Raw genomic sequence first — 23029 nt, forward strand, 5'->3', positions numbered from 1 at the left:
AGTAGAATAGGTTGTTACAAAACCAAGACATTGACCTTCACCACATGAGTTCCATTTAATATAAAGGTAATGATATTTTCAGAGTAGGATGTGATTGTTTTCAGGGCCCTGGGAACTTCTTTTTTTAAACTGGGGGTGCTGGTGTAAATTTGTCTACCCCCTCCCCCCCCAAAAAAAAAAAAGGGTTTCACGACAAAATTAAGGATATTTTGGTTCAGAAAAATTTGACCAGCAGAAAAAGGGGGATTTCAGTACAAAATAAAGGTCATTTCTCCATTTGTAACACCTACCAGAATTCCAGGGTGTGCTGCCAATAGAGAATGATACACGCAGGACCCCCGCTTCCCAAGGCCATGGGTATTTTAGAGGTGAAGTGTATCCTGCTGATTTGAATAATATCAGAAAACAGAGAAGTATATATGATGGTTTGACAAACAGCCATATCGAAGCACAACAGACTTTAAGATCAATGTTATTGTTAATTTTGTGACGCCACATAATCGCGCCCCGCCTCTAGATCCGTGCGCCTATCCATAACAAATAATAGGTTCCTACCTCAGTCACATTACCCCTATGGCGACCGTACGGCGAGTCGAAAACAGCCGCTTTAATATTTTTTGTACCAGCTTCATACAGGTGGTTTGAATCAAAGTGAATAAAACGGCTGTTTTCGACTCGCCTTACGACCGCCTTAGGGGAAATGTGACTGAGGTATTAGCTGCATGCATGCGCTTAAAAAAGATAACCGAAGTGTTGATGAATATGCATCAAATCAAATATGGTCGAAATTGATAAATATTCTGATGGTTTAATTTGGCAATAATGACCATCAAAGTGGTCTATTTCTGTCTGCCATCTTCACTAACACATTGATCAGTATTTTGACCAATCTGAAAAGGTTGTGGTTTAGGTGGTGTAAAATGTCCTTTTGGTGTAAGGACGAATCAATAAATTCGATGGGGGACACGTGCCAATATCTTTCATGCATGTGCAAAGCTCACTGATGAATTCGTTACGTTTTGAAATATGGTTGTTCTCAAATAATTGCTATAAGACTTATTTTTTCTGAATCAGTTCAATAATGAAATATAATATATGGCGATCAGGGTAGGGAACAAGATGATAAAGTTCATCATTTCAATTTATTGGATAAGTTATAAAAAATATGACCTCTAATTCGGTCGAAGGAAATAATTGTGGATGTAGAATGTTAGATTAGGCTCATTATATCAATCTTTATCAGTTTGTTTTGTAGTAATCTTTATTATTCATTCACTTCAAATGAAATTCATGGACATCATACAAAATAATATAACAAATTAATTGCAGCTGTGAATACACAAATCAAATGACATAATAGACAATTGGAAAATAAACATAGCATATAAATTGTATCTGGACAGAGATATAATCCAAAATCATAAAAAATAACTTTTTCAACAACTGTATGCAGCTAAAGCAACTTAAAAAATATGACATTAAGGTAGCTACGCAAACTGAATCAATGAATGTATTTATATGCATTCTCCCGCCCCATGAGTCCCCCCCCCCCTGCATAATCAAGACACCAATGCTGAACAAACTAACACACCAACAAAAACAACAGGAGAAGTAGGAGAAAAAAATACCATACACACAAAGGAGAAAGAGGGAGCAAGAGCGAGAGAAAAAAAGACAAGCAAAATACAGAAACAAAAACAACAACAAGGAACCAATAAACAGACAGGACAGAGAGCAGTTTACAGTGACAGTGATTGATCCTCTCCATGCGCTGCCAGACGAGGGACCCCCTTCCTTTCTCATCTTTTTTATTTTGGTTGATATTAAAAACCTTTAAATATTCTAATTTGTTTATAGTGTCGCGTTATTATGTTAATCACGATTTCCATTCTAATGCAGCGCGCTAACATCGTCAGCTTTCATCTTCTACCGATAGCTTCAACAACAATAATGAACTGCACGTCGTTGATAAACATAAATCACCAACAACCGAACAGAAAATAAATTCGATTTAGAAAGAAATCCAATATACGAACTTTCGTCGGTCAATCATCGAAGTAGAATTACACAAGAAAACCCTTTCCTGATTTGCATATCCCTTCTCTCTGTACCTCTCCCTTTCATTATTTTTATGGAGTCCCTCTCATATACCGGTGACGGTTCATGACAATGGTTTTCTGAAATCGACCCGGTTCCTATTTGATATAGTACAAAGACCTTGTCATTTACAATCCTTTCAAAACATATTCTCAATAAACAGACCTATGAGAAACTATTAACGTATACACGTATCTGCTGATTACAATGGACTCGAAAAATATCAATGAGTAAATCAATTGAAGCATTTTGTTGTTATCTGATGCTTTGTATATAGAGAGTGGATTACTAACTGGGCGTTATTTAGATGGTATATCTCCCAAAATGGATAGGAAACATTAGGCCTATTAACATATGAGAAACTGGAAATAATTGCGGAGCTACATTCGGATATTTATATTATGGAATTATTATGTTTACTTAATTTAACAGGTTAATAAATATGATACAGCCAAAGGTGTTGGCCATATTGGCCGATAGTTGATTTTGCATATTTTACAGTGGTCATGGTATTAAAATGTTTGTAAATAAAGACTAACTTTTTTGGCGCTTTTTGGCACCGGACCTACGTCCCATCGGACGATGGAGGAGCGCGGGGTTAGGAGGCTATTATAATGGTCATATAAAAAGAATATCGCCCTTTCAATCGGTCCTTAGTTCAGTCCGAAACCTCTCAACTGTTCTCACCCCACCAATAATCTCACTGTAATTCCCTCCTCCTGGGTAGTCGGAAGACGAGACGATGCGGCCGTTGATTCTTTCCTTCGTAATCGTATTAACGCGATGTTTGCAGTCACTTGCCGACATCGCCTGGAATCCACCGTCATCAAAGACGTCGCATCTTTCGTCACCGTCATGGTCATCGCAACAGTCTCAAATTAGATCGTTGAACTTCCTCAGCATCTCAAGGTCGATGGATGAACTCATGATCGTGCTGCACCTCGACGACGTCTCGGCTATCCAGAGGGTCGTCGGCGACCACAGAGGTACCCAGATGGTTATTCTCCAAGCAACAGACGGCAGGCATCTCATTCGTAATATCTACGATCCATCATACAATCTCAAGGAATGTAAGGCAACAAAAAATCAAGATGACATCGATGAATTCAGGTCAAGTTTCCAAACGAAATATTCCTTCGAGTATCTTTCAGAAGGTATCATCCACAGATACAATCAACTGTCATTGAAACGCTCCCAATTACCCTCCCTTGCCAGTGTCAATTTGGAGTATGTCCACAACGCCACCAAGTCAACAGAGGTTTTTGTCCTACCGAGAACCACGAGGAAAGAGGTTAGACTTCATCCTACGATTCGGATGATGACAGGAGTCATGGAGGCCCGAAGAGTATGTCGAGACATGGAGAAAAGTTTGAAGGCCCATCTGATGATGGCGGATAAAACTCGGAATGGTGATCGAGTGCTTGATGACCAGGAGCTTGGCGTCTACGAAGAAGGTGTAGAGTTGGATATCGAGGATGAACGAATCAGCAGAGAGAGGAGGAGTATCTTCATCGTTCCTGGGACACTTTGGTGTGGAGCGGGAAACATCGCAGAGTAAGTCTATACTCCTCCCCTTTTTTCCAAGCCTTAATTGTGAACGTCCATTATTGCATGGAGAAGATTATTTACTACAATTAACACATTTATCGTTCTACATGCATTAGTGTACTAGGCAGCTGCTGCAGCAACGCACATCCGCCTTGCTGCGCCAACCATTAAGGTCCATTCTGATTCAAATTATTTTGAGTTACATTCATCAAGAACTGAGTATTATAAATCCCTTTTCAATATCGATAGTAATTATAATGAAGTATTTTATCAACGATCGTTTCCCTTACACCCCATACAGACAGATATACAGAATCGATAGAATTCTTGCTAGTGCTTTATTTTAAGTGTATCATTTAAAAATCGTGAATATATGAATTCTTAATTTAGAGAAGGTCAATTTGATATCAAGATTTCAAACAAAGCATGTAACATACTAATTATATTTTCATGTATATTTAACATGTTTAAGCACGAACAAAGAGGACAGTCATTATATACAGGATGTTGGCTAAATATGTGTACCTAAAATGATGTCATATAGAGCTGATAAAAGAGAAATCGATGTCATACGTGTCGTAAAAAAGGGAAACAATATCACCATGATGGGTATTCTATATCGATTGCTTTTGAAATAGAGTAATTCACAAAAGTTAAACTATCTGTAACTCACCTAAACGTGTTGGAAATTCTTCCACTTTATTACTAAAAAAAATGTATGTGTCCCAAAACTATTATGGTGTGGATGATAATAATTATAGAATGACATCATGTTTTGGATGTATTTTCGATTTGCACGATAATTATTTTCGTCGAGATCCCTCCCCAAAATCAAAATAACAGCAATGGCTTTTTCCCTTTTTGTTTTAAAACCATTTCTCAAGTATGGACTGGGCCGAAAATTAAAGTATATAAACTTTGCTTGTAGCTTTCTGACATTCAATCACTTAATTTTTGTAAAATAAAAAGTTAAACTGCCTCTTCAAGGAAAAACATAAGGACCAACCAAAAGACACCGGCATACACATGGGGGTGGTGAGAGGTCACACCCCCAAAAAAATTTCAAGACCAAGAAAAAAAAGGCGAAAAGGAGAGAAAGGTAAAGGGGAAAGCGTGAATTCCGGTATTACTGTCAGAATATTATGATAAAACCTAACACAAATTGGATTCTTGTTTTAAAAAGGTCGAAAAAATTAACTCGCTCGCTTCCTCGCTCGTAGCTTTTTTTTAATAGAAATTTTGCCACATGTGCTATGTCTGGCACCTCAATAATTTGGGCTCATTTCAAGTTTAACTTTTGCAAAGAATCACTGGATGGATATAACGGTCATTACATTTTTGTATGATGGGAATGTTAATTGATATACTCTCCCAAAAATAATTCCCATTCTAACCTTTACCAAAGTACTGGAGAGACTGATACATTTGAAATACAGACATAAACATCTGAAAATATTTAAGCATGTTTAATGAAGGATAATTTTTATTTGGCGTCTGATGATCTTGTTTGAGATACTACTGCCACAACCTGGCCCAGGTTGTATTTTACATTTTAGAACGAGACAGAAATTTGCCTTTGATGTACAAAGTACAAATGAATTATCAATGATATTGGTTAACTATAAACGTGTGGTAAAATAAAACGACAAATTATCGAATAAATTAATAAATAAGCAAATAGATATGCATAATTATGATAAATTACAAATCAATCAGTCAATAATGAATAGATTTTTTTCTTATTAATGTAAGAATGGTAAGAATATAATTATTTGGATATTTGGAATGTCTTTTTCTGCCATCTTATACAGTTACCGGAAATTGGTTGAATGGTCGTTAACCTTGTTGAAATCATTGCAAATTACTTTAAAGCTTCATCATATATATTCATTTCTTCCTTTTTTTTCTTTATCAGTTCGTATGATGATCTCGGAGAACACGAAACTACGGATATGTGCTGTCGAGAACACGACCATTGCCCTCATACCATCGAAAGCTGGCAAAATAAATTCAGTATATTCAATCATCGTCTCTACACCCTCAGTGATTGCCGATGTGATGTCAAGTAAGAATATTATTGAATTTTCTTTTCATGATTAGAAAAATATATAATATTTCGGTCGCTTCGCTCCCTCGCTTTTATACATCGTGACTAATTTACACTTTTTTGCCCCATTATAAAAAATGAATAAATAAATTAAATAAAGAAATAAATAAAGAAAAAAAAAGAGAAAGAAATGATAAATAAATAAAATCCTGACGATCGCTGGGGTAGTGGTACATGCAATTATTATTGCCTTTTGATTGGAATGGGTGTATGGTCTAATGTATAGCTCCACAGCTCTTGGTTTCCTTGGATTGAAGTGTTAGTGTCCTTAGATGACTTTAAGGTGTTATTCGCATATTTTTTTGTTAAGTTTCTTTCAATTAAATGCCTTTTTGATGCTATTTATTGGTATAACCATTTCTCAAGTAAGTCCATGGTATAACTTACTGTGCATGACCTTACAATATTAGTTTCCTTAAATCAAAGGGATTGTCCTCAGGAGAAGCGCCTTTTGATTTTGGTTTCCTTAAAATAAAGTGCTTGTCATTCAATATATCATTTTCACCCATTATAAATATGAAAACTTTTTTATACAAATAAACTAATCTAGCGTCGAAACCTTACTAAACAAAAAGAGAGTAATGAAATCGAATAGAATTTACTTTTGGTGTATAATAACCATGTAATTTTACACAGTCATGACGGATGAAAAACCAAGGTTATACAGCTGTTAGATATTCCGCCATGGACCCATTCATAAATAATGACAGAGTTCAATTCACTTCTGCGTAGCTAGGGGTGGATCCAGGATTTCATGGAAAACGATGCCAAGAAATTTTACGACAACCAGAAATTAGTTTTCACTTCCCCAAATTGCTTGATCAAAATCTAAAACCCCTAACAAGCCCCCCCCCCAAAAAAAAAAAAATGCTGACGGCTTTGAAAAGCACAAAGGGGGTTCTGACAATTTTGAGATAAAGGGGGAAGAAGGGGCGTGCCCCACCCCCTCCCGACCCAATCCATCGATCTGCCACTACCTTTTAAACGGATGTTAGGACTCGCATTCTACACAATCCATTTCCGTTATGTAGGTAACAAATCTAGAAACATTGAATTCTCTCTGCGTAATTGTCCTATTAATCTACCCTCTTTTCAAGGTTCCAGTTAACAACTCCATATATATTTTAGGAGTTGTGCTCGTTTCTACTTTTAGAAGGACTTTGTGTTTGATCATTTGACTTTCCCAATGTATCAGATCATGACAATGAAACTATTGATTAGTCTATATATCTCTCTCCACCTTTTTATCTAATAATTGATTGATATGGTAGCCCATGCATCAACGAAATTTAATAATAAAGATTATTTGATTTGGTAATATCTGACAATGCCATACGTGGATACTTTTACGATTAGTTTCGCTTAATCCACCTCAGAAATCACCAGAAAAAGCCTGTAAAGTACATATTGAATCATTTTTTCCCCAGTGGTTATCAAATGGGCTAATAGCAATTCACTTGAGGATCCAGAAAAGCTTTCACATTTTACACATAACAGGTGCATTATCTGAGTTTTTATATTTATTTTATGGGCCTAAATTTAAAAAAAAAAATCTACATCTGCTCCCGTGGGTTGCTATTCCGAATGATGTATAATGGAGTCTGATAGCTTATTTTATATTGTTTTCAATTCGATTCTTACTGCATAAAAAGTTGACGGTGAAAGTGACTTTCAAGGAGTTCTTGAGAGGAATGTAATTGGATATTACGACAGCTTATGCGCCAGAATCCCAAAGGAGAGTGTGCAACTTGATGAAAAGTGCAAGACCCTCTTGTAAAAAGAAAGAAAAAATATTTTCCCAGTGAGCATGAACACTAATCCGTCAACTATGTTTTGTGTGCAATGATAGATTTTAGTTTTATCTGAATAACTCTGGTTGTGATTGAATACGTTCTTTTCATTGTTTATGTCATTTGTATTAAAAAAAAATCTGATCGGATTGGATACCGAACTGCTGTTAGACGGAAGGGGTAGAAGGGGTTGGGATATTGCACATCATTAAAAGCGATGTCATAATCGATTCAGCGTCGTCGTCGTCATCATCATCATTATTATTTTGCAGATATGTGTATAACAAAAATCATTTTAGAAACAAACTGACAAATAACTGTTAACTACATGTATGTTTCTCCCCCCTCACTTTCTCTTCCCCCTATCTATTCTCCCTATTCCATACCTCCCTTTTGACATCTCCATTCTCTCTCTCTCTCTCTCCCTTCTTTCTCTAATCGTTTTTGCCTCTTCCCATTTTCCCCATGACCCCTTCTCTTTATCTCATTATATATTTCTTTCCCATCTCTACAATCTCTTTTAATCTGTGCCCCCCCCCCCTCCTTACCCTCTGTGTAGATTCCGTGATTGTTTGCTGAGAGTGAATACCAGTGTATCTCGTTCGGTTGGAGATGCTTACTTCAACCTTCTAGGATGCGCCTGCTTCAACATCAAAGAAGAAGAGGAATGCATCTCTAGATCGTGGTGGCCATGGAATGCTTGCTCGAGGTATCAACAGATTAAACGAGCCATCGTCAACTTTATTGGACCAGTACTCGATTTCATAACTATGTAATGAATACTGATGTAAAAGTAAAGAAAAACCATGCCAAATCCTTTCGTCCACTCCTTTCCCAAGCAAAGTGAACACCAGACACAGGTTTCTCTGGTGCCGCCCCGATGTGCCGCCTGCATACTCTCTTGTAATAGAAGCTTGAATATTTTGACGAAATAAAAATGAAAAAAACAAACAAACAAACAAAAAAACATGGTTTTACAATGAATTGCAAAACCATGGTAATTTGGAAGCACTTATACACTGTTAGAAAATTTATCCTTAAAATAAAAGAAGTTCCTGCAGCAGAGTCTCGAGAACACCTGTAATCTTACCAGATTGCGTAATCTTACAGGAAATTGGTATTTGGTGTATGGAACATTACAAATTTCCTTTAATAAAACACCCTTTTCCCCTTTTTAAACAGACCTGTTCTGTTAAATTGCAGAAAAATTCCTGTTTTATGAATTTACAGAATGATTCTCTTATTGCTTTCTGCAAAATCTTCTTTTTCCCCCTGTAAAATCAGGTTTTTTTAACAGTGTAGGCCTACAGTTCTTTTACAGTGGTTTTGAACGGGATTTTATTGTGGTAAAAATCACAATGAAACCGTTTCACCCATGTTACTGTGGTATAAGATTATGTTTAAAAAATAACAATTCAAATGCACAGTTAATTCATGATGGATTAAACCATATTGGCCATGGCATAAAAAAACATACACTTCCCTTAGTTTTGATATGGCTATTATATGGGAAAATCGAAGTGATTTCTTTTTACAAGCGGGTTTGATAATGACAATGATCGGTAAAAAAGTAATTTGTAGTAATAGATAGATATATAGTAATAGATCAAACAATGATAAAATTAGTGGTGGTAGTAGGAGTGTCAGCGACATGTTGGCATCAGTGGTAGAATGGCGTTGCTATATGATCATATTGTTATTATTGTCTATTTCTAAACCATTGGGGGAATTGGCTAGATGTTGTGAAACGATATTTCATTCAGAGCTATTTATAAATTATGATAAATTCTTGACTAATCATTTTAATAAAAATAACCTTCATGTTTCGCATGTTCTCACATGCTCCTCCTTGCTTCCATTGCTTCAATGTTTGTTTCTTGTGTGCAGTGGCGTAACTACGGGGGGCATGGGGGGCACGTGCCCCCCCCCCCCAATCGGCTGACCAAAAAAAACGGGGAAAAGGAGAAAAAGACGGAGAAAGAAAGAGAAACGAAGTGGGAGAGAAGAACTTTTTATTCATTATAATTTTATATCATAATTATGTTATGTTACATTACATAATAAACATTTTTATCATAACTTTATGAAACATAATTTTCTCAGGGCCTATGTCTTCATTGTTCTTGGTGCTTGCATTGTCTGTTTAATATGATATATAATCCTGTTGTACTAAAACCTCCCGTTTTCAAGTCAATATACACCAAATATATTTCCTCGCACTTCGAGTTATTATTGTTTTATGTAGTAACATATGCTTCTTTTTCATGACTACTTAAAGTGATTGCCCCATGTTAAGGTCTTAATATAAAACATTTCTTGTCCGTGATTACGTTCGCATTAGTGGATTGGTGAGATATGTCTGCTCTCCATGAATATGGATCAGTCCTTGAAATGTCCCTTTTTTTCTGATGTGAATATCAAATTTTCAGCTCGCGCTTCGCGCTCGCATCACTTGATTAGTGAAATACGTATGGTCTTCGTGAATTCCTACAAACAAACCTTAAAATGCCCCTCTTCAGGTCTGAATTATCTAAATTTTCAGCTCACGCTTCGCGCTCGCAATGTTTGATTAGTGAGATGCGTATGATATTCATGATTCATGACTACAAGTGCTTCATGTGTTTAGATGTAATTCTAACAAAATCAGCAAGCGCTTGGCACTCGCATTAGATGACTATCATGACTATGGTTAGATATGTATACTCTTTATGGATTCCTAAAATATAGTCCTTAATATCTCCTTGTTTGGTGTCAATTTATACAAAAATTTCAGCTCGCGCTTCGCGCTCGCATCGTTTAGCGAGACAGGTACAAAAATTTGATTATAATGTCCCTTTTTAGGTCTGAATATCAAAATTTTCAGCTCGCGCTTCGCACTCGCATTATTTGATTAGTGAGATACATATCCGTTTAAAATGTCTCTATTAAGTCAGTATACCTGGCAACTGAGCGCGCTCACGAAGTGACTCAAAATTTTTGCTGGTGCCCCCCCCCATGCCGTGACCCACGGTACGCCACTGCTTGGGTGTGTGTGTGTGTGTGTGTGTGTGTGCGTGTGTGAGCAGGGGCGAATCCAGGATTTTCCAAGAGGTCGATTGGTCGTTCAAGTTCTATGATTTGTATTCCTTTTGCCCGAAATAACCTAAATAAACAAAATAAAGACTAAATTTCCTCTTGACTTATTTCCTTTCCCAAGGACACGTCTGACCAGTATAAGAGAAATGCATATTGATGATTGTATATCAGCGTCATTCATTATTCATTGTGTGAATTTGTGTCAAACTGTATAGTGAAAATGATGGGAGAGAGAAAAACAAAACAACGGAAAATATTCTAAATATAAGGGGAGAGCGCAGTTTAAAGGGAAACGAGATGGAGCGACCGAGCGAGGGATAGAGAGAGGGGGGCAGGGGCGTTGGGAGGGTATGGGCCTGGGCAAGACGAGGTGACGTCATTTTTCGTCAATTCAATAAGAATATTGTACATAGAATTTCACAACCCAGAACTCTCTCTCTGACACTCTTCTTCCTTTCTTATTTCTCCTATATTTTTTCATATCCCGTTTTTTCAGTACTGTTGAATGGTATCATTTTTTTTTCATTTACCGGTTCAAAAAAAAAACTCACGAAAATATAAAGAGCTCTTATAACAAAACCTTTTATGTAATATAATGTCAACCTGCAAACTGAAACAAAGCAACATTGGTTGATTATAGAATGATAAAATGAAATTTGGTTACGGCACATTTTGTTTGTAGAGTGGGATAGAAAATCAATATCAGAAAGATCGATGTGATAGGAAGTATACATTTAGGAATTATGCCCCCCCCCAAAAAAAAAAAAAAAAAAAAAAAACGACTCCCAACCCATGCCGAAATCATAACAAAACAAATACGAGTTGCCAAAATATTAACCCGGTCAGGAAACAAAAAACATATCGGAAGCAAACTGGAGCAAGATAACCGATTTTGTGAATTAATATTTTTTGTGTGTATCTTTTTCCTCTGTAAGAGCAGCTCAAGTTTCCTGCCCTGTTGGGAGTGGTGTGTTAAACCTGACTTTATTTATAAATAATATAATATGTAGGCCTTTCTGTCAACTTTTATGTGATAATAATAATAATTGTTGCTCTAGAGCAGAATTAACAAATCTCCGGTCACGTTTTGGTTTCTTCTTGATTAGGGCAAGGCCATTTTCATTCACGATTTATTTTGGTCAACGTATACTATACAGAATAGACCATCCCTTTTGTGTTGTTTCACAAGTGACCCGCTACACCAAGCTTAGCGATTGATCGCACTTTTCTTCTACAATTAATTGCACATAATGATGATGAACACATTCAATCGTAAAAAATGGCCGTACGATCAAAGGTAAAGCGTTGTGTTACAGGGTCAAAGTATACCACGGTAAAGGTGTTTGGGTCGTATTATAACCCATTCAAACAAGGTCACGTTTCTCATTCATAAAAAAAGGATTTCAAAATATGGCTTTTATATAATTTCCATTGTACATTACTAAATTGCCAAGTATCACAATCAAGCAGATGTCAAACGTCTGGGTCGCGGGTAAGATTATGAAAACGTCGAGCCCTTGCAATCACGTGAGTGGATGCCATAATAATAATACTATTATAAAGACTCGTAATCAATCACTCAAAGTTAAATTTAGGATTTTAGTAGTGCAATATAAACTTAACTTCAGGTTTAATATCTTCATTTCTCAAACCTCATTTTATGACTTAATATAGCAGGACCCTGGGAACGATTTTCAAATAGGGGGTGCTGGGGTTTTTTTTCAGAAAAAAATAAGTAAAAAAATATATAGGCCTACATTTCACTGCATGATGATGGAGACTTTGGTAAAGAAAATTTGGACAAGAAAAAAAAAGAAGAAAAAGAAGGGGGGGGGGGTTACTTCTCCCAAATCTCCGTCACTGGGGAGCAATACCCCCCCCCTTTTAATTTTTTTTTTTTTTTTTTGCTTGTCAACCTGATTTCCAGGGGGTGCTGTTTATGGTAAATGGGGGAGTGCTTCAGCACCTCAGCAGCACCCCTGCTTTCCGAGGGCCATATAATATGAGTGCCTTTTTTAGAGGATTACTCGGGGGATTCGTAAGAGGAATCTTCATTTAACATTTATCTTCTGCTTAATAATGATCTGTTTACCATATCCCATAACCTTTGTTTGCGAGGCCGTCATGCCTTAATTCAAGTATAATAATGAATCCTTCGTTTACAATATTGGATGAAGCAACGAACCAGTTCATTTGAAATTACTCTTTCCATGTATTAAAAACAATTGTTCGCTGCATGAACTTTTATTGAGTGCATAATTTTTGTACAACATTATCATTCATAAATGCAGAACTATAAAAGAACCAAAGAAACAAAGGAATTAAAATTCTGACCCTCTGCATGGAAAACCCCCTCTTTCGATGAAATGACGGACAATGTATATATGAATATTTTCTTTGATTACAATCGGACTGTAAATGTTGTGAATGGGGGTGCGAGTAGGGTCCATGGTTTGCGTAGGAGCGTAATCAGCAGCGGATGGGGTGAATCTCCCCCAACTTTCTTGGTGGGGGTACAATCATCCCCCCAGGTTTCAAGGTGGAAAAATAATAATGTAATGAAATTCTTGTGAGGTTTACATGATATAAACTTACTTATTTCATTATCATATTACTTATTGTTATCATAATCATCATTATGCATTATACAATGCAATTAAGTCATGAAAATAAGTATGATTTTTTTTCTCTCTCGCATCGCTCTCTCAAAAAAAAAAAGAGGTAGGTGGTTCCATAGTACACACTCACACATGATTATGATAATACCCATACACACACTGACGTAGAGATTGGGGCATCCAGACATGGTAGCTCACTGAGTACTGTTATCGAGTGTCCGCCTCTTATCCATTTCAGAAACTCGCTGGTCCGGACCAGACCGGGTTAATTAAGTCATAAAATTTTGAGTTTATGAATGGCGCGGGCTAAAATAGCCCGCGCTAGGGTTGGGCTATTTTGATGCTGCTTTTATCAGCACCAGTCCAGCGCCAGGCCCGCCGACCAAAGAGTTTATGAACGATATATTATATATAGCAGGACCAGGACAAGGCCAAAATATACACGGCGTGATCAGTTACCATAACAGTTATCATATTTATGTGCCCGAGAGTTTGAATTGGTGATCGCAATTTTTATTGTGTGATGAGGCACCATGCACGCAATAAAAAGAATTGGTGCGGACTATTTTAGTGTGGGTCATGTAATGGTGCCGACCAAAACTCATGAGTTAGTGAAAGGGGTATCCCTTTCCCAAAGCTAACATAGAGGGCATTTGACTCCCAAGCCCTATAATCCAATGCCAATCCGCAGGTTTGTTATACTGCAGTTTTGTTGATCCGCAAGTTTTTTTTAAAATCATCAATCATAGCTCTGCTTTTTATGTAGGTTCCTTCATATTTCACTTTTATTTTCTGCCATTGTCATAATCGTCTGTATTCTGTATGCATCAAATGTATTTCTTGTTTTATGTTATTATATTTTGTTGTGAAGTATGAAAATAAATTCAATTCAATCATGTGGGATTGCCCATTGGAAAATGAAATGAAATTGATTCAAACCGTTAGACGAAAGGTTTTATTTAGTTTCTATATACATTGTTCTTTAATAAATAATTACATAATAAAACGTTACCATCCCAGAGATCTAAGTGCTATTATGTGCTGCATTGTGCGTTTATCCATGACTTCTTAAATAATAATGTGATTGATACTACCACCATTACAGCAACAGAACTACCACTAAATACTAAAAACACTCACCTATAAGCCTATTCCAAATGTACCGCTGCTGCTACTACCTCTACTACTTGTAAGCTACTATACTACTACTACTACTACTACTACTACTACTACTACTACTACTACTACTACTACTACTACTACTACTACTTCTTCTATTATACTACTACTCCTATTACTACTACTACTACTACTACTACTACTACTACTACTACTACTACTACTACTACTACTACTACTACTACTACTACTACTACTATACTACTACTACTACTACTACTTCTACTCCCGACTTCTACTACTACTACTACTTTTATAGAACTACAAGTATATAGCACTACATGAAGTAATGGTAACCACTACTTCATGTAGTGCTAATTAGGTAACCTATCACCATTGCCAGTTGCCGTTCACATTCCAAACTTAATTTGAAAATCAATTTTCTATGATTGTTTCATTCATGATTATAAACAAAACCTCTAAGAAAAAGGTAAATAATTACTATAATAACAATGGGGTGTGGTGATCAGAAAAAAATGTGCCTCCAAACCCTGATGAAACACCGTGAATACAATATCCATCATCGGATTCAAAAAAGTTTATCAGGGAAAAGCACCATCTGCATGATCTCTATTCTTTTACGATCAAAACTGAAGGTTTCTACAGATCAATATTTCCCTTGCGTAGATTGCTGCGGTTTTGATTCTCCCCAAAACAAACGTCAAATGAAGCCGAACTATTCCACAAACACGGAATGATCGATTCTCATCAAATTTGAATTTCACGGTTCTTCCTTCCGATATTTCTTCCTCATTCCACCCGATCTATTCATCTTCAGTGACTTTGGGAAAGACTGAGCTTCACGTAACAAGGCCGTAGGTCTCTTTTCATACCGATTGCACTTTCCCCACCATTCCTTCTCCACACACTGTTTCTTCTGGCGAACAACGAAGCATTTAGAACGTAGGATGTTGAAATACCAATTACCAACGTCATACGAAACAGCATTGCGTACCTGACGAAGGCATTTGTGAAATCTGTAAAGATTATTCAAAGAATATAAACATAAATTATTAAGTGATATGTGCACCTATCTACACACAGGGGAAAAATAATTCACAAACATCGAAGGCGAAGTCCACCCAAAAGTAATTTTGATTTTAATACAATATGTAAGCCTACATCATAGAGATGGCCTACATTTATCTAAATAAGCAAAACATTCAGTAATTTTGAATTAAATGTAGAATAGGAAATTCCCAAATAAAGTAGGATAGCATATAAAACATCATAGGGTTCTTCAAGAAAGCCGTTAATTCTGAGAGAGAAGAAACAGTGCCCCCCCCCCACTTTTTGAAGCACTGAAAAAAGCCCCTTTTACGCAAGAAAAATGCCCCCTATATCGAACGTGTATTGTGCCCCTTTAACCTGAGGAGGACCAGTTTTAGGTGTTACCAAGTGCCCTTTGTCGTATAAGGGCCAATTTTTACCCCCAAAAATCCCCTTCTCGAACGTGTTCTGTGCGCCTTGCACCTGAGAAGGACGCGTTTTATGTGTTAGAGAGAGCCATTTCTCGTATTAGTGCCCTTCTATACACAAGAAAAGTGCCCCTCACGAACGTGTTCTTTCTGTGCCCCTTTCACCTGAGAAGGACCCGTTTTATGTGTGAGGGTGTGTGAGCAAGTACCCCCTTGCCTTCTTGTAAGTGCTCTTTCTCGAATTAGTGCCCCTTTTTACACAAGAAAAAGTGCCCCTCGTGAACGTGTTCTTTGCCCCTTTCATACCTGAGAAGGACCCGTTTTATGTGTTAACGAGTGCCCCTTTGCCTTTTCATATAGGCGCCTGTTCTTCGTCAAATAATTTGTCCTAAACTCTTTTCGTGCCCGATGAGCGCCCGGTTTTTTTTTGTTTAGCGTTCTGCTTCCTTCTGCAAGTGTATCCTTTAATCGCATAATCCCTTTCAAAATAATGATTTGCCCCATTTGCTATACGTCTTTTTCTTTTGATAATGAAATTCATCTCCTTTAACCTGTAATTAAATGCCCTAATTTAAGAAACAAGAACACAATATTCTCATTTATATGTTCCTACTTATGAAGAAAAAAAAACTTGTAAGAATAATCCTAAGTGCCTTAAATTTCATGAGTCATGTGAGTGGGGTATAGATCATTAAGTAATTTTTCTTTGTTTTAAGATAGTGACATTTTCAAAAGAAAATGTGCCCTTTTTCCCTGTACCCCCCACTTTCAACTCCGCCGCCCCTGTCTATATCATTGATAAATATGGACGCAAAAATATGTTTGAAGGCATTAGCGAATAGGATAATTAATGTTTCAGATGGAATAATTGACAAAGATCAATTTGCATTACAACGCAAAACGTATACATGACGTATATCATTTTCTCAGGACTGAACAGAAAACAGCTAGGATTCATTGCTTCAGTAGATTGCGTTTGATTCGCTAGACCATGGAGTAGGTCCATGGCTAGACCAAGAAGATTTTATGACTGGAGTTCCAACAGGTAACAAATTTATTCAAGCAGCTGTTCATTTCTAAAGAAGCACAAATTAAAGAAAGAACGGCAGTCAGTTTCAGTGAAAAAAATCAGAGGAGTGAAACTTTACGAATATCCATTTGTATCAATTTTCCATCTTTCATATTAAACTGAAATTTGAATGGATTACAAGACATCAATAACCAAGCACTATTACGCCGAGATATTTGCCCAGATTATATCAATTAACCTTAAATTAGTGAAAAAAGTAAGAATTTGACCTTTACTGAAACCAGATTTTAACACTTTTCCGATCGTTTGCGGCGAATGAAAGTAGCGCGTTTTCGCCCAGCGTCGAACGACGTAGAACGTAAGGGTCGTGTGCAAAAATCGCCAACTTCCATGGAAACAGAGGCCCGAGCGTTCTTGAGCTCAAATCACGGACGGTTCTTCCGCAAATTAGCGGGCGTCCGCATTAGAACGTAGGATTTGTCAACAGCCGTCAACAGCCAATCAGATCGCTTGTAGAGCGAGCAAGCTGAGCCGATGTAAACACATTCGCCCATCGCGTGCATGCGGGCGCGGGATTTTCCCTAGTGGTGGTGACGTCATGCAGTCTACGTACTTCCGGTCGATCCGGCCGCGTTCAGCGATTTGCGAAACTGCTTACAAGCGAGAGTTGAGCGCGACGGACGCACGAACCAAGAGATCGTTCTACGTCGTAGATAGCGTCGTACGACGCTGGGCGAAAACGCGCTAATGTCAAATGTGGTCGGTGGAATATTGTTATTCATTATTGTATATGCCAGATGAGTGCCCGTACATGCCCAGTCGAGTAAATTTGAGTCATATTTCAGGACATATTGCAGAGTTTATTTTTGCATGCCTCCGAATTATGTACTACACATATAACCAGACCAAGATGCAGCAAAAAAGTAATTATTATCACAATAGCATATTTATATATGACCTATAGCTGCGGAGTCATGCGGGAATCATTTTGTCTACACAATTGCAAGAAATGTTGAGCAAAGTGCATGCCTGACATACTTTCTGCAGGCGGTTTTTAACCTTGTTCAAAGGGATTTTATTTGCTGTTACTCCATCTCATTTGAAACCTCATTGGCTGGACCATGCATATTTATTTGAATGCTTTAATTCGTTTGGGTTAGGTGCATCCTTTATCAGGTGGGTTAAAGCTCTGTATAAAAATTTAGAAGGTTGTGTATAATGGTAAATCTAGGTGGATAGTTTCAAATTACGAGAGGAGTAAAGCAGGGTTCCCCTCTCCTCTATTCAAGGAAACCTGTTTCACAAGCTCTGCTTTTACAAGGTTTCCTCCATATGACTTTTTTTTTACATGTTACATGATTATTACCAATTATTCAGGGGCCGCGGAAGCGGGGGAGGTGGGGGTTGGCTGGCTTCAGCCCCCCACTTTTTTTTCCAAAACCGTGTATACAAAAACGTAAAAATGACCATTATGATTGTGATTTTTTTGCATGGGCAGCCTCCCCCCCCCCCACTTTTGGCTCAGCCCCCACTTTGAAAACCGTTCCGCGGCACCTGTTATTTGACTACTTTCACGAATGTATTGTATTGTTTTATTTCTATGTAATCTAAATTGTATCTTTTCTATAATGACGTTGAGATGTAAAAATGTATTTACTTTGCTCTTATTGTGGAAATAAATGAAATGAAAATGTAATGAAATTTATTTATCTATAATATGCTCTACGCATTAGAAATTCAGTTGATGTATAATGATATATAAGAGGTATATCTGGGGCCCGTTGCAGAAAGAGTTGCAATCAAACGCAACTCTAAAAATCATGCGCAGCTTGATTTTTAACCAATCAACAGCGCGCATTTGGGACTTGCGATTGATTTTTTGACTTGCGTTTAAACGCAACTCTTTCTGCAACGGACCCCGGGGTATATAAGTTGGTGCCATGCAGTGAATTAAAAAAAAAATTTATATTACGCAGACGATTTTTTATCATTTTGTTCAGATGATAACTCTCTGAACTCGTGTTTCAGATAAAGAATTGGCATTGGCTCGTTCATTTATTTTATCTAACACAATCGACGTAAACCGCAGAGAATTCCAGTTCAAAATATTGAACAATATTTTAAACCTGAAATATATTTGTATAAAATGAAAGAATTATTACTTCTATAATATGTTCTTTCTGTAATGTAGAAAACGAAACGATTGAACGTTTGTTTTGGAATTGTCCAATGACAATCCAAATCAGCTAGGAAAAGAACTTACTATATTTTATTTCTCATTGTCAACGGAAATTAAAAGCCTAAGGCCCGTATTCTGAACTCGGGTTTAAAGTTGTGGTTTAACTATGGAAATCCAATTGGAGCACAAATCCCTTATACAGTGACATTCAATATTAACTCATATGGCACCCAAATTGTTCATAATTGTCTGGGAATGATGACTCAAGTATTTTTCTTCGTTATGAAAGCAAAATGAAACAAAATAAAAAAAACATAAGAAATATACAAATAAAGCAGAATTTTTGAAATTTTGGCTCCCATAATTTTAGCACAGAGTTAGACCGTGGTCTAAGTTAAACCTGACTTCAGAATACGGGCCTAAATATCTAAGTTTGACTCTTTAGGATATCCAGAGTTCAACAGGCCACGAACCACACAACCAATCGGGATTTATTTAAAATGACTGGAATTCTTATAGCATATTGCCATCATAAATACACGCAGCGGGGCGAGGCAGAGTCCAAAACCGAGATGAAAATTTCATACAATCATGAAAAAATAAAGTCACTAGATCCTTTGGATTCATGACTGATGTAAAAACGCTCTCATGATCAGCTCATTCGCCTCGTTCCCTCGCTTTTAACAATGTTTTGAACATTTTCTTGTCTATGAAGAGAAATAGATCAATGTGTGTGGCAGCGCACAAATTGTTGTGTAACCTACCCAAATTAAAGAAATATGTAACCACCAAATTTGCTCATTTTAATTTCATATCTGATTTTGATGAAATTGTCATGCAGTGTTATGCTTCTTTGATTAACTTTTATGTTATAAAATATGATCTTTTGTTGAGGTAGACTTATCAACTTGCGTCGTGGGTGTGTCATCATAAAAAGACCACATTACAATTTTACATGATTGCACGCTATGAAAAAGTCAACACTGAGCTGAGTTGTGTATTGTTATGTACAGACATTCATTTATTTTGTGAATTGTCTGCGTTCCACTGGAATGAAGACAAAATGGTATATCATGTTGAAATGATGGAAAACCGTAGTCCCACTGGCGAAACACAATCCTGGTCGACATAATTTATAAATGACATACCATGGTTCGATTTGGAATCGTTTTCGTTGGTGTGACTGCGGCCCAAAGAAGGTCACCCACAATAATGCTCCTTGGAATATGAGTCCAGGTATATCGTGAGCCGGGGAAAGTTCGTTGACATTATTGATCGGTATTTATGAATTAAATGCAGCTCACTGGCATAGTAATATCAGTAGTGTGTTTGGTGTATATAGGTTACTGATGTAAAGGGAATTGAATGCACAAAGCTAATAATGAGAATATATGCGATGGTGACGTACTCAACGTGACATTTAATAATCATCATATTTGTGTATGGGTATATCCCGGGGTATATTGTCCAGGAAGGGAGGGGGTGACGAGCTCGTCATGTTTTATTGAAGAAAAGTAAGATCCCTCTGGCAAATCCTGCATATCGTCATTATTCCAGAATTTCACGACCAAGAAAAATGGAGAAAAGAAAGGAAAAGAATAGTAAGCGAAGCATGATATATTTTTAAAAATGTCAAAATCTATATCACAAATTAGACTTTTGTATTAAAGCGTCAAAAAACTTAATCGCTCGCTCGCAGGTGTGTATAAATTTTACCCTTTACGCCATGTCTGGCTCCCTAAAACTTTAAACTCTCTAGCCACCCCCCTCCCCCCAAAAAAAACAAAGAAAAGAAAAGAAAAAACTAGCAGAGAACTAAATTCGTATCAACCATCCCTGAGCACCGCTCGACACCGCTGTCAATATGTCTTATGTGGGTTCTCATAACATGGAGTGTACGTTTCAAAACGGAACCAAGCAAGGGTGTACACCATGAATACAACTTTATTATTAATATTTGTAATCGTAATCTGCACATTGCCCAATTAGCTTCAGTGGATCTGAGTTGCGAGGATGCCCAAACGATGCAGAGAGGATACAGCGGAGATTTAACGGACATGGAACGTTTGTTGCTCGTATATGTTGCGGATTTACATCGTACCGGCGGAAAGTTCATATGTTCTATATATTAAAGTTTTGTGTATAGCTAAAAACTTTTTGCGCAGATGAAATCACAATGGACGGATGCTCGATGGATAGAGCGTATGTAACACGTATATGCAATGAGGATACAATGGGTGCATAGCGTTTTCCGACGGATGGCAAGATTTTTTTACGTTTTACATCCGCAAGTGCAGTGGGGCCGGGCTTTAAGCTATATAGGGGGTTATAAAAAAGTTCATAATTTTCAATTTGAGAGAACACTAGAAGATATATATATATATATATATATATATTTGTGGCCTGCCAGGTGTGCTAAAAATCTTTCATTTCAAATACGATATCATAATGGCAATCCGCTTGAGATACAAGAGGACTTGTCGAAGATTTGAACAGTAAACAGGTAAAGTAAATATGCAATTTATTGTTTCTTTTTCCTGGTACAAGCGTCTCTGAAGTCGTTTCAGGTCAGGAATACAATTTGGATAGTATTTAGCCTATTCAAGCTCTAAAGAAATACATACTCACCGTTTATCACACGCACAATGACTGAGTGTAAACATGTTCTTATTGGTGAGGTAATGTTTGGTCTTGAACGCCAGTATTTGCATCTCCTTTGGACAAAAATCATGGGATCTGCAGCATCGGTCGGTGAAGGTGTTGTCACCGAGAGCATACTCTGACTTGGCTCGATGACCGGCTCCGCACCACAGGGTTCCAGGGTAGGTGATACTTCGACGAGATCGAAGACGACCAGATAGGTGAATGTCGGAGAACGACGGATTACCTAGGTCGAGATTAGTCGAATTATGGTCGGAATGCATGGATGAAAGAAATCGTCGACAGTCGTAGATCATTCTGCTTGTGGTGCTAAGTAAGTGCGGAGGAAAGGTGACGTTTGAAAATCTTCTGCATCCCTGGATACCATCGGAAGACGTATTCTTCCAAGATGCAAGAAACTTGTCGGTAAAAAGAACATGTGAACTGTCATCTTCATTCTCATTGCCCAATTCCAAGAGAAAGTGGTTTGCTTCGTCTGGAACTTGAAGACAAAGAGCATGGTCCCTTTTGATGTCAAAAATAAACTGCTCGATCATTTTTAGATCTTGACTGATTTGGCATTCCCTTAATCGTCCGTATCCATCGAACACGACTGCCACGTGCGATAACCCATCTGTGATCTCTCGAAAAACATAATCAGCAAAAGGTCCCTCTTCTCTTTCCCAGGATGCAGTTTCTTGTATCCACGTTGTCCCTGATTTAATCGTCACCTGTCGACTACCTTCCAATGTCTGCCATACGATAAAGTTCTCGAGATCCGCCGTCGTCGGATGAATGTATCTTTGTCGGTGCGATGTCAGATCTCCATCATTTTCAGATCTGCCAATATTAAGACGACATAAGATGCTGAAAAGGAGAACATAGATTTGAATGATTTTTCTGACACACATGTTTGGTATCACCATCGTAGAAGTGTCTGTAACGCAAACACCGTTTTACATCGAGGTTCGACAACGTATCTTGTTTTATTGGGACTATAAAAACAATAGCCTATAAAACCATGTGAATCCCACGTGAAGTAAGCGTCGGAGAGATCTCCGTTATAGTTCCAGTGCGAAGAGAGATAATACTATTCGAAATTACTATCACAATGCTCAGTCCAAAATGCTTTCCATTATAATCCAGAGTAGAATCATGCACAAAATGAACCCTCTTTGAAAGGCGCATTCAGACCCAGACCGTATGCATGTCTGCTGACAGTCCCAATCGTACAACGACTTGTTTTGAACTGTGCCGGGAATGAAAATAATGAGACAGCACGTGAAATCAAATCGGTGAATGAAATAGTATTTGACGTCATCGCCACGGTCGGCGGCAACCAGCCAAG

The 23029-nt window shown here is 37.5% G+C and overlaps 2 protein-coding genes across 2 annotated transcripts; one reads left to right on the top strand and one right to left on the bottom strand.

Annotated features, from left to right (window-relative positions):
• Nucleotides 1-1246: 1246 nt before the first annotated feature.
• On the top strand, nucleotides 1247-9394 carry LOC129284043 (uncharacterized). Its single transcript, XM_064111510.1, has 3 exons — nucleotides 1247-3651; nucleotides 5561-5710; nucleotides 8102-9394. Exons 1-3 carry the CDS (start codon nucleotides 2840-2842, stop codon nucleotides 8316-8318), a joined length of 1179 nt encoding a protein of 392 aa, XP_063967580.1. The 5' UTR covers nucleotides 1247-2839; the 3' UTR covers nucleotides 8319-9394.
• A 4800-nt stretch (nucleotides 9395-14194) lies between these two features.
• LOC129274598 (uncharacterized) lies at nucleotides 14195-22942 on the bottom strand. Its single transcript, XM_054911385.2, has 2 exons — nucleotides 21670-22942; nucleotides 14195-15391 (listed from the first exon to the last, which is right to left on the bottom strand). Exons 1-2 carry the CDS (start codon nucleotides 22605-22607, stop codon nucleotides 15136-15138), a joined length of 1194 nt encoding a protein of 397 aa, XP_054767360.2. The 5' UTR covers nucleotides 22608-22942; the 3' UTR covers nucleotides 14195-15135.
• Nucleotides 22943-23029: the final 87 nt, after the last annotated feature.

The sequence above is a fragment of the Lytechinus pictus genome, chromosome 2, assembly GCF_037042905.1.
Source record: "Lytechinus pictus isolate F3 Inbred chromosome 2, Lp3.0, whole genome shotgun sequence".
NCBI lineage: Eukaryota > Metazoa > Echinodermata > Echinoidea > Temnopleuroida > Toxopneustidae > Lytechinus > Lytechinus pictus.

What these genes read in the sequence shown, in the direction of transcription:
- LOC129274598 (XM_054911385.2), bottom strand. Translation starts at nt 22,607, where the DNA reads ATGGTGATACCAAACATGTGTGTCAGAAAAATCATTCAAATCTATGTT. An exon ending in CATTGTGCGTGTGATAAACG is followed by an intron (nt 15,392 to 21,669) that starts GTGAGTATGTAT and finishes TAATCTTTACAG; the next exon opens with ATTTCACAAATGCCTTCGTC.
- LOC129284043 (XM_064111510.1), top strand. Translation starts at nt 2,840, where the DNA reads ATGCGGCCGTTGATTCTTTCCTTCGTAATCGTATTAACGCGATGTTTG. An exon ending in GGAGCGGGAAACATCGCAGA is followed by an intron (nt 3,652 to 5,560) that starts GTAAGTCTATAC and finishes TTTCTTTATCAG; the next exon opens with TTCGTATGATGATCTCGGAG. An exon ending in GATTGCCGATGTGATGTCAA is followed by an intron (nt 5,711 to 8,101) that starts GTAAGAATATTA and finishes CCCTCTGTGTAG; the next exon opens with ATTCCGTGATTGTTTGCTGA.